This window comes from Schistocerca nitens, chromosome 5, assembly GCF_023898315.1.
Source record: "Schistocerca nitens isolate TAMUIC-IGC-003100 chromosome 5, iqSchNite1.1, whole genome shotgun sequence".
Lineage (NCBI taxonomy): Eukaryota > Metazoa > Arthropoda > Insecta > Orthoptera > Acrididae > Schistocerca > Schistocerca nitens.
This window is the reverse complement of record NC_064618.1, coordinates 500,584,912-500,597,311: the sequence shown is the minus strand read 5'-3', so window position 1 is coordinate 500,597,311 and position 12,400 is coordinate 500,584,912. Positions and strand designations below refer to the sequence as shown.

Genomic DNA, 12,400 nt, shown 5'->3' with positions numbered 1-12,400 from the left:
ACAGAGATTCCGAAATCAGATACTAGATTGTAAGGCGTACCCAGGAGCAGATATAGACTCAGATCACAATATAGTAGTGGTGAAGAGTAGGCTGAAGTTCAAGACATTAGTCAGGAAGAATCAATACGCAAAGAAGTGGGATACGGAAGTACTAAGGAATGTCGAGATACGTTTGAAGTTCTCTAACGCTACACAGCAATAAGGAATAGCGCAGTAGGCAGTACAGTTGAAGAGGAATGGACATCTCTCAAAAGGGCCATCACAGAAGTTGGGAAGGAAAACATAGGTACAAAGAAGGTAGGTGCGAAGAAACCATGGGTAACAGAAGAAATACTTCAGTTGATTGATGGAAGGAGGAAGTACAAACATGTTCCGGGAAAATCAGGAATACAGAAATACAAGTCGCTGAGGAATGAAATAAATAGGAAGTGCAGGGAAGCTAAGACGAAATGGCTGCAGGAAAAATGTAAAGACATCGAAAAAGATATGATTGTCGGAAGGACAGACTCAGCATACAGGAAAGTCACAGCAACCTTTGGTGACATTAAAAGCAACGGTGGTATCATTAAGAGTGCAACGGGAATTCCACTGTTAAATGCAGAGGAGAGAGCAGATAGGTGGAAAGAATACATTGAAAGCCTCTATGAGGGTGAAGATTTGTCTGATGTGATAGAAGAAGAAACAGGAGTCGATTTAGAAGAGATAGGGGATCCAGTATTAGAATCGGAATTTAAAAGAGCTTTGGAGGACTTACGGTCAAATAAGGCAGAAGGGATAGATAACATTCCATCAGAATTTCTAAAATCATTGGGGGAAGTGGCAACAAACCGACTATTGTTGGTGTGTAGAATATATGAGTCTGGCAACGTATCATCTGACTTTCGGAAAAGCATCATCCACACAATTCCGAAGACGGCAAGAGCTGACAAGTGCGAGAATTATTGCACAATCAGCTTAACAGCTCATGCATCGAAGCTGCTTACAAGAATAATATACAGAAGAATGGAAAAGAAAATTGAGAATGCGCTAGGTGACGATCAGTTTGGCTTTAGGAAAAGTAAAGGGACGAGAGAGGCAGTTCTGACGTTACGGCTAATAATGGAAGCACGGCTAAAGAAAAATCAAAACACTTTCATAGGATTTGTCGACCTGGAAAAAGCGTTCGACAATATAAAATGGTGCAAGCTGTTCGAGATTCTGAAAAAAGTAGGGGTAAGCTATAGGGAGAGACGGGTCATATACAATATGTACGACAACCAAGAGGGAATAATAAGAGTGGACGATCAAGAACGAAGTGCTCGTATTAAGAAGGGTGTAAGACAAGGCTGTTGCCTTTCTCCCCTAGTCTTCAATCTGTACATCGAGGAAGCAATGATGGAAATAAAAGAAAGGTTCAGGAGTGGAATTAAAATACAGGGTGAAAGGATATCAATGATACAATTCGCTGATGACATTGATATCCTGAGTGAAAGTGAAGAAGGATTAAATGATCTGCTGAACGGAATGAACAGTGTAATGAGTACACAGTATGGTTTGAGAGTAAATCGGAGAAAGACGAAGGTAATGAGAAGTAGTAGAAATGAGAACAGCGAGAAACTTAACATCAGGATTGATGGTCACGAAGTCAATGAAGTTAAGGAATCCTGCTACCTAGGCAGTAAAATAACCAATGACGGACGTAGCAAGGAGGACATCAAAAGCAGACTCGCTATGGCAAAAAAGGCATTTCTGGCCAAGAGAAGTCTACTAATATGAAATACCGGCATTAATTTGAGGAAGAAATTTCTGAGGATGTACGTCTGGAGTACATGGACTGTGGGAAAACCGGAACAGAAGAAAATCGAAGCATTTGAGATGTGGTGCTATAGACGAATGTTGAAAATGAGGTGGACTGATAAGGTAAGGAAGGAGGAGGTTCTATGCGGAATCGGAGAGGAAAGGAATATGTGGAAAACACTGATAACGAGAAGGGACAGGATGATAGGACATCTGCTAAGACATGAGGGAATGACTTCCATGGTACTAGAGGGAGCTGTAGAGGGCAAAAACTGTAGAGGAAGACAGAGATTGGAATACGTCAAGCAAATAATTGAGGACGTAGGTTGCAAGTGCTACTCTGAGATGAAGAGGTTAGCACAGGAAAGGAATTCGAGGCGGGACGCATCAAACCAGTCAGTAGACTGATGAAAAAAAAAGAGCTAATTGTAAGGTTCCATTGATGCGGTTGTGTTGGGCTAATTGGAGACCTTTCGCAACCATTCATGGTCACATACAACAATACGCCATGTCGCTGGACCATTGTTGGCGATTGGTTTGAAGAGATCCAGATCGCCCGATATGAATCGCACCGAACACTTATGGGACATAATCGAGATGTCAGTTCGTGCACACGATGCAGTACAGGAAACACTTTTACCATTATGGACTGATATACAGGCAGCGTGGCTCAATATTTCTGCAGGGGACTTCCAACGACGTGTTGAGACCTTGCCACGTCGACTTGCTGTACTACTACGGGCGAAAGGAGGTCTGATCTGTCATTATCAGGCGTGCCACGACCTCTGTCAAAAATGGTTCAAATGGCTCTGAGCACTATAGGACTTAACTTCTGAGGTCATCAGTCCCCTAGAACTTAGAACTACTTAAACCTCACTAACCTAAGGACATCACACACATCCATACCCGAGGCAGGATTCGAACCTGCGACCGTAGCGGTCGCGCGGTTCCAGACTGTAGCGCCTAGAACCGCTCGGCCACACCGGGCGGCACGACCTCTGTCACCTCAGTGTGAAGTAGGTTTGTATGTAGACTAACTTGTGTGAATTGTTGCTGCTGAGATGGGACTATTTTACCTGCAGGAGCGTGGTGATGAGTCCGCGCACGGCCGGTTCTGCGACCTCCGCGAGGTACATGGGGCCCACGGAGGTGGCGACGCCCACGCCGAGGCCGCCGACGAAGCGCGCCGCGATGAGGACGCCGGGGTTGGAACTCAGGCCCAGCATGAGCCACTGCACGGCCAGCGGGACGCCGGCCGCCATCAGGGACCACTTGCGGCCCAGCGAAGAGTCCACCATCAACGACACGGCCAGACTGCCGGCGATGATCGCCAGATTGTTCACGGACGCCAGCCACGACACCTCGTCCGCGTTCACGTAGCCGTCACTGTCCAGGCGCTGCGTCATCGGCGACGCCCAGCCCATCACGGTGCCCGCGCTGGCGTACACCAGCGTCTCTGCGGGCAGACCATATGAAGTACGATCAAGTAGTATCTGGATTTTTTAAAATTTCGCCGGTTTTATACATCCATTTTTATCTTGTTGGTAAACGTTTCCCTGATTTACGCTTGCATTTTCAGTCGTTTTGAATATTTAGCTTACTGCTGACACTCGGGAAGGTTATGAATGTTTTCTAGTGCTCGGCGAATTTCTGCTTTCGGAAAACTAAAATTATTTACCCAAAATTTTGCTGCAACAATGGAATAAGGTGCAGCATCGCATTCCGCATTTGAAATGTTGACCTTCGCTTTTTGCGAATCTACTATGAGTACAGGTTTACGAGGGGTATAAAAGTTTCAAAGAGGATGGAGAAGACGTTGAAGACTGTGACCACCCTGGACGCGCTAGCACATTATTGACGACATGTCGAGGAAGTACAAAAAATGGTTGTGGAAAAGCGCCAAATCACCATCAGAGCGGTTGCTGATGATGTCGGCATATCCTTTGGCTCATGCCAAGCAATTTTTCGGGATGTTTAGGGAATGAAACATGTAACAGCAAAATTTGTTCCGAAATTGTTGCACACGAACGCTCTGTATGCATTCGACAATTCATGTAGTACAGTGTTCGACGAAGATTGGCGTGGAGCCGAATAGTGTGACATTCTGTGTTTCGACAACATGTGTGCAAGACATCATTTGAATGCTTACGATCGTGGATGAACAGTTGGATGACTAAGCCGATCTAAGTGTCCCTACTGTGGCAACAGGAATGGGTGTGTCCAAAAGTGTCATCTCTCGACTAAAATAGGCCACTGAAGATGAGAAAGCTATACGAAAGCAAAACGATGATCGTGGACGGACCACCACACTTCAAGAGGATCGATACGTAGCTCTAGTGGCGAAAACGAATATTGATCTCACCAGCGGACAGATCGCTGCAGTCACTGAAACCGCCAACGATACACGCCATTTCGCGGCGATTAAATCTCACTAGTTTGCATGCTGGACGCTTGTTATATGCACTGCGCTTCAACCATGCCATCGTCGAGAAAGAGTTCGTTCGTTTAGGAACAATGTTGGTCGGGTTCAGCAACAGTGGCCCAGAAATGTTCTCCGACGAATTCCGCTTGACTGCGCCAAGTGATTCTGGCCACCAGTTAGTGTGAAGAGAGAAGGGAACACTTTACATACCACAGGATTTTCGCGAGCATCATCGGTATGGCCTAGGCGCTATGATGTAGATAGGCGGTATACGCAATAGCCAAACACAGCTGAATACGATTCCGCCGAGTACCGTTACAGCACAGCGGTATTGCAGGGAGATTATTCTGGATCATGACCATCTCATTAGCGATGCGGTGTTTCCTGACTTTCCGCTTATGGACAGCAACGCCCGTCCACACAGGAGCACTGAGGTGACGGGCCCTCTGGAAAGTAAAGAAACTGAACGCATCGAATGACCTGTCTAGTCCTCGGACCTGAAGCCTACAGAGCATACCTGCTATGCTTATGGCAGACGTGTTTCACAACGAACACCACCTCTCCTAACTGCGCAAGAACTGAAAACGGCCTTGAAAATGGATTGGGTCAATATCCCCGAAAGGTTCCTCAACAGTTTGGTAGCCAGCATAAATAACGGGTGCTAAATATGCACTCGTCCCAGCGAAGGGCATATTTCTTACTAAGAGTCCGATATCGACCTTTATATTCGGAGTCTGACCGGTGTCAAACATGGACGTTGTGTACTAGGGGTTTCCAATAAATAATGCTGCACATTTTTTTTTCCTCAGTCAGTTTCGGTTGAAAAAATTCAGAATTTTTTGTAGAACAGTGGAATATTCCCGTTTCAGCCCATATAGTTTCAAAAATGGCTCTGAGCACTATGGAACTTAACAGCTGTGGTCATCAGTCCCCTAGAACTTAGAACTACTTAAACCTAGAACTACTTAAACCTAACTAACCTAAGGACATCACACACATCCATGCCCGAGGCAGGATTCGAACCTGCGACCGTAGCAGTCGCGCGGTTCCGGACTGCGCGGCTAGAACCGCGAGACTACCGCGGCCGGCCCATATAGTTTCATGAAGTTCCGAGAGGTGGTGGCGCTATATGTAGCCTTCAAAATGGGGTCTGTTAGGGAAGTGCGTTCCAAGCAGAGAGCTGTTATTGAGTTTCTTTTGGCGGGAAACCAGAGAATTATGGCTATTCATGGACGCTTGCAGAATGTCTATGGAGACCTGGCAGTGAACGAAAGCACGGTAAGCCATTGGCTGAGGCGGTCATCATCGCAACAAGGTCGCGCGCAAACCTGTCCGATCTCCTGAACGACGGCCGTTCGCACGCAGCTGTGGCTCGTGCAATGTTGGAACGTACGGACACTCTCATTAGAAGTGATCGACAGATCGCAGTCGGACACGTCGCTGCTCAACTGGACGTTATTACTGTTGACAGCCTCGTCCATCTGTTGGGGTACTCAAAGCTGTGTACCCGCAGGGTTCCTCGCCGCCTATCAGAAGACCATGAAGATCAACGAAGTACCATCTGTGTGGAATTTCTTGAATGTTAGGAGGCTGATAATTTCTGTCGAACAATGTCACAGGCGATGAAACTTGGGTTCATTATTTCGAAGCGGAAGCAAAACGGCAATCCATGGAGTGGTGCCACAACGCCTTTCCTCGAAGAAAAAGATCGAAGCCGCACCCTCAGTCGGTAAAGCCATGGCGACCGTCTTGTGGGACTCTGAAGGAGTTGTTCTATTCGATGCAACGATCAACTATCAAGTGTATTGTGGTACCCTCAGTACCTAACCACCAGTTAGGTTGTTGTGGGGAGGGGGGGTGGGGGGAGGGAGGAGTCCAGACAGTGAGGTCATCGGTCTGATCGGATTAGGGAAGGACGGGGAAAGAAGTCGGCCGTGCCATTTCAAAGGAACCATTCTGGCATTTGCCTGGAGAGATTTAGGGAAATCACGGAAAATCTAAATCAGGATGGCCGGACGCGGGACTGAACCGTCGTCCTCCCGAATGCGAGTCCAGTGTGCAAACCACTGAGCCACCACGCTCGGTGTGTTCATCGCTACAAAAATGCAAACAAACTTCTCCTTCTCCATGACAACACAAGGCCTCATACAAGTCTATGCACCCGATAGGAGCTCACAAAACGTCACTGGACTGTTCTTCCTTATTCACCCTACATTAAGAATCTCGCACCTTCCGACTTCCATATGTTTGGCTCAATGAAGGATCCACTCCGCGGGAACCAATTATGGGGAGGGTACTGATGCAGCACGACGGTGGCCCTGACCTTGGCCGTTAGAGTGGTACTACGCAGTCATATCGGCCCCCCGAGTAAGGCGGCGTAAGGCCGTCGCACTGAACGGAGATTATGTTGACAAATACGGTTTTGTAGCCAAAAGTGGGGAATAATACTTTGCAGTGCAATCCTGGATAATACCAGTTCCTTTCAGTAAAAATGTGTTGCATTATTTCTTGAACGCTCCTCGTATGTGTGTTATCCTACTTTCTCATGTGGTGAAATCTCTACCAGTTTTCATTATAAATACGCTACTCCACTTGTATTACCTATTCACCATGTTCATGTCTCCATTCCTATCCAACAGCGTATCTGTTTCTTAGCAGTTGTCAAGCAGTGCAGACCAATACGGCGATGAGCCAAAATATTATTACCACTGCCCACCGCGAGATTAAATTCGTTGCGAATATGTGACTCGGTAAGGAAAGTATATAAGCAGAAAAATGACGAATAAGAAATCATTTCAGCGTCAATACGGACCACAAGGGGGAGTTTCGCTGTCGGGAGTGTGTCTGACAAAGGGCAGAGTCTTATGGCCCACTAAGATGAAGCACATTCCATGTCAAATCCAGGCGAACGTCTGCCCGAAACATGCACAGCACCGCGGACGCAGGCAGGTTGGGGACATTTATTTAGCCTTCCTTGGGATCTGTGGTGGTAACTGAAGGCACCATGTGTAGTATGTGAACATTATTGCAGATAACCTCCATCCGTTCCTACATAACGACCGTTATGTAGACAGGAGTGACACCACCAGCAGTCGACCAATGGTGTAAACGCACATAAGATGACCCCTACGTCGGGTTGAAACCGGTTGGCGGTATTATAATAATAATAATAATAAATGCGATTAAGACTGTTTTTGAATAATTGAGCTGCAGTTTAGACACTAGATATGAGAGACTACAGTTGTTATTAAATGATTTCAATCCTTGTCTATATAGTAAACAGCACAATTGAGGTAGGTCTCATTGCCTTCAAACGTATATGTGCAGAACACTGATGAGAGTGGAGTTTATATAGTAAACGGAAAGAAACACTAATTGTTGCGCTTCTGGAATCTAAAGCGTTATCAATATTTAAAGGAGTCTACATTCAGTAAAAGCGAAAGCCCACGTAGTCATTCTGGAAGCACTAACACCATATGTATTAAAGCTCTTGCACAAATTTTGTTTGGGAATTTCCAAAACCAAGACAATGATATGACAACACATGTAGTGGGAATGTTTAGAGAAGGCCATAAAACCATGTTGAAAAATTACTATGCAGGAAATATTAAACAGCCTCAGCCAGGGCCTAAGGCGTCAGAGACTCGGACTAGAATTCACTTCAGATCATTCTTAGGTTAGCATGGAGGTGAATCTCATTTGCCCACAGCAATAGGAGCAGAAGCAGACGATGCTCCATTACATCCTCTTGGCGGAAGGGAATGTAGGGAGGGGGCGAAGGAATGAGGTGACCGCGAGTGTTGAATGGAAGCTCCACTGCCAGCTAGCCTTCCCTCTAGCAGGACAGGTTGCAAGGGTGGCCTACTAACCAGGCGGAACGAGACTGCTAGCAATTCGAGCAGGTTACAGCCGAGGTCTCTAGAATAATATAAACTATAGGGGTGGACAAAAATATGGAAACATCATACACAACAAAATTACCGTGGCTCATGTCTTTTCGGCATCTCGGAATGGATAAATATAGGTCCTGTATGGTTTTCAAGGGAAAGTTAATCCACTCTTTCTGCAAAATAGTGACAAGTTCAGATAACGACGGTGGAGCTAGATAGCGATCACTAACTCTTCTTTCCAAAGTAGACCACGAAAGCTCAATTACATTGAGATCTGGTGACTATTGTGGATAGGAGAGATACGAAAATTCATCGTCATTTTCACTAGGCCAGTACTGAACGATACGAACTGTGTGAACAGGGCCCTGTCTTACCATTGGGGAAGAAGAATAGTACCACGGGATAGGTGTGATCAGCTAAAATGGTCAGAAAATGCTAGGCAGTAATCCCACTTTGCGTAGTAACCATGGGGGCTATGGAGTACCATGATATGGCTACTCGAATCATCGCCGAACCCCTTGAGGCGTTCAGTCGATCAGAAGTTGGAAACCGTGTGAAACAAAACTCATTCGATAAAATTACATTCTTCCACTGCTCTATAGTCTAGCTTATATACCTCGGGCACCACGTTTTCCTGTTACAGCGTTTTTCTGTCTGCATCACTGATGAGTGTTTTTGGAAATCCCACTGGACCTGCAATTCCCTGCTTATGACGAACCCCCTCATGTCTTTTCGTTGCTGACGAGGTTCTCGAGTTCGATATTCATTTCTCCAATTACTTTTCCAGCTGCGATCTTCCTATTTCTTATTTCAGTGACTTTCTGTCACGATCACTGAACACATACTGTTTCATCTGCGTTGTGACTCAGTGGAGATGTTTACCGACTTTGCCTCTAAGTCTTCAGTACGTTTCCTCTTGATACATCATCATACACTGCAGCTACCTTCGTTACGGAAGCACCCAGCATACGAGCAGCAACAGCCTACCCACATTCTAGTTTACTTAGCCCCGACCAATACACTCACAACTACAGAAAAGAAACGCCATCCTGACCACGACACTTGCAACGTAATGATTGCACTGCACAGGTGCCGCTCGTGGGCAAATACTAAAACCAAATGTACATGCTTCCCACATTTTTTTCCAAGCCCTGTCTGTTGCATCTCGGCATTTATGTGGAACAAGCAGTGTGAAGCTTCAAATCACTGCGCAAAAAAGGCTATAAGTGCCGTTCCGCGGCTTAACGGGCAGTTCGATTTCTTATCGAGCTCCTCAGTTGCATCGCAGGTCACCTATCGACCACTATCTATCTGTTAACCGAAGGAAGCCCTCTGCCGGCCGGAGTGGCCGTGCGGTTCTAGGCGCTACAGTCTGGAGCCGAGCGACTGCTACGGTCGCAGGTTCGAATCCTGCCTCGGGCATGATTGTGTGTGATGTCCTTAGGTTAGTTAGGTTTAATTAGTTGTAAGTTCTAGGCGACTGATGACCTCCGAAGTTAAGTCGCATAGTGCTCACGCCGAAGCCCACTCACGCGGACGACGGCTGGAAGTCAGCAGCCCAGCGACAACGAAAGACCTCGCCACGCAGGAGAGGGGGGAAGGGGGGGGCAGAGAGGAGACCGTTGTTTTCACCGATTTGGACGTTATCACTGAATGTGACGCTTGCTAAGGCTACGACTATTTGTACAACGATCACATGTAAGTTGAGTATATATGTTACTGATTGTTTAGACGCAATAATTTGTAGTTTTTTCAGCAACTGCAATATTTATGTGTAGGTGTACTTGATGTCATTTGTTTGGAATAGCGCCACTGTTCGCGCAGAACTATAAACGGAACTTCGTCGGCTGTTGTCAACCTACAGAAGCCACAGTAGCCGCAACGATTAGCGATGAAGTGAAGTTATAACACAGTCATTAAAGATGGCAATAACACGAAATATGAGGGTTTTCCAAGTGTCAAAATTATACAGAGCGTAGAAAATCCTTAGCTGAGTAGTTTTACACAAAGAACGGAAGTTATATATAACTACTGAAAACGGGGCGACCTCAAATAGGCAATCCGCGTGAAGCAGGTACTCGTCCCAGCCTATACTTGAAGGAAAAAAAAAAAAAACTGCCGCATCGACTATGCTAGGGCTGTCCTGATTAACGATCATCTGTGATGTGTCTTATGGGGAAACTTTCCACTGTTTACACTTCAAGACATGCTCGAAGACGAAACCTTTTTTGTTACATGAATTTACAGACGTGCATGTCATATGTACTGCTAAGGGTCTGCTGCCAGGAAAGCTAAGCAAATGCACAGAGAAAATTTTCACTTCATATGTCATCTTAACTGGAAAAAATTTTTCACTATGAACGGGGGCTTACGAGAGACTAGGTTCGTTTAAGCCAAAGAAAAACGGACCAACGTTCTTGATAAAGGATGTTGACAGTGTAGGATTTGACGAGATGTGGGAGAAGTGTCTTCCTTAAGTACCCGTCATCTTCGAAGAATACTGCGTGGATTGTAGTGGCTGAGCAGCAATAATTCAGTTCTGTTATTGGACTAACCAGCGCTGTACTACCGCGCTGGAGTCCCTGTAGTTGGTGTGTTTCACAGTGGTAATTTTATCAACTGGCATAATCGCCAAGTTTGAAGTAATTAGAAAAGGTCACATGCGGTAGGTGCCTATGGGACCAAATTGCTGAGGTCATCAGTCCCTACTACTTAATCTAACTTAAGCTAACTCACGCTAACGAGGGAGGACTCGGACCTCCGACGGGGTGAGCCGCGTGAACCGTGCAAGGCGCCTCAGACCCCGTGGCTACCCCTCACGGCTCAGCTCACATCAATTATCAATCAACTTGTGATATTCATTCGAGGCGGCCTGCCACAGTTTTTGGAGACTGTGTGTCATGTTGTCAGTAAAAGCACGCGATTGAAATATGACTGTGCCTTGTGTCAGTTGGGTATTAACGTCCGTGAGTACTATATTCACTCATCGTTTGACTGGAATAGAAGGCACTGTCCCATAGCCAGCTTGATAGCCGAATGTCACTTTGAGATTTTTCGTGTCCATTGTGCACAAAACCCCAGCAGCAAGAGAACACAATCTTTCTGATATGGTCGTAGCTGTCCGTCTCACGGGGCGTACAACAGACAACGGAAATATCTGAGGAACTGCAGTAAAACTTTATGCACCGTTGCAGTGCATCACAAGCGTCTCCAGCGCCGCCGCTGCCACTGTCGCCAGCTCTAGCGCCGGGGCCATTTCCAGCTCCATCATGGCCAGCACTACCAGGATCATCACCACCACCTTTGCCAGCATCACAACCAGACACTATTTCCAGAATCAGTGCCAGGAAGTCCATGATATCCAGCCACATACGTCACCATCGCACAGACATTGCCACTATCACAAGCTCCTGGTTATGTATACACCTACCTGCAGCCACGTACTATCTAACAGTCTCACGAAAATCCCACGTAGTAAGAAGTCCATGAACTCAAAATAGTACAAATGAACTACCACTCTCGTGCATTTAAAAAATCCTCAAATAAAAAGAAAGTCTGCCGAAAACATAGGCATCATGTCACTACAAACCCCTTGTTCCCAGACTCCGCCTTACAGGCTACACAATCCACTTTCAGACTACTTTTTGTACTCTCTTCAGACAAACACATCCTTCATCCCAGCCGCCAACTCTCAGCGCTGTGCTCAGTGGTGTCAATCCAGAGATTACGGTCAAGGAAATCACACAGGAAATTAATTCCAAAGCCGAATTATAAATCAGAATAACCATTCTTCCACCATACGGCCTTTCTTTACACAGGTTCCTGTGCCATTACTGATCACCAAATTAAAAACTTTACCATCATTTACTCGCAATGCTATGAAGTCGAACCATCCAAAGCCCAACCCAAATCCTTCCATTGCCTTGTGTGTCTCCAGTACAGTGATCTCCCCACAAACAAATGCCAAAACCCACCCACCTGCCCCCACCGAAAAACCCCATAATGTCTGCAAAGAATATCCTAACCTGTACAATCTCCCGTCCTATAACAGCTGAACTAAGCAAAGCCACCATTCTCCGGTAACTGGAAAATCAAACCACTTGTACCCGTTTGTCCCACCCACTGCCTCCGTCCTTCACCTGAAGCTGAAGATATAGTAAAATATGTTTTCCTATGCATTCATCTTTTCTATCGTCCCCACATCCTACACCAAATCTCTCTAGCACTCCAGACTATATCTCACCTCAATGAAACTACTACCTTCCCCACAACAAAGCCCGCTTTGTCTTGGACCGTATATCAACATTAGTTT

General features: G+C 46.1%; 1 protein-coding gene across 1 annotated transcript in view; it reads right to left on the bottom strand.

Moving 5' to 3' along the window:
* The window catches only part of LOC126259973 (facilitated trehalose transporter Tret1-like), a 75,785-nt gene that overhangs the window by 50,297 nt on the left and 13,088 nt on the right, over window positions 1-12,400 (bottom strand). Inside the window, exon 2 of the mRNA XM_049957099.1 lies at window positions 2,853-3,232. Within this exon, the coding sequence (XP_049813056.1) occupies window positions 2,853-3,232 (380 nt within the window). The remainder of the gene's footprint in view (window positions 1-2,852; window positions 3,233-12,400) is intronic.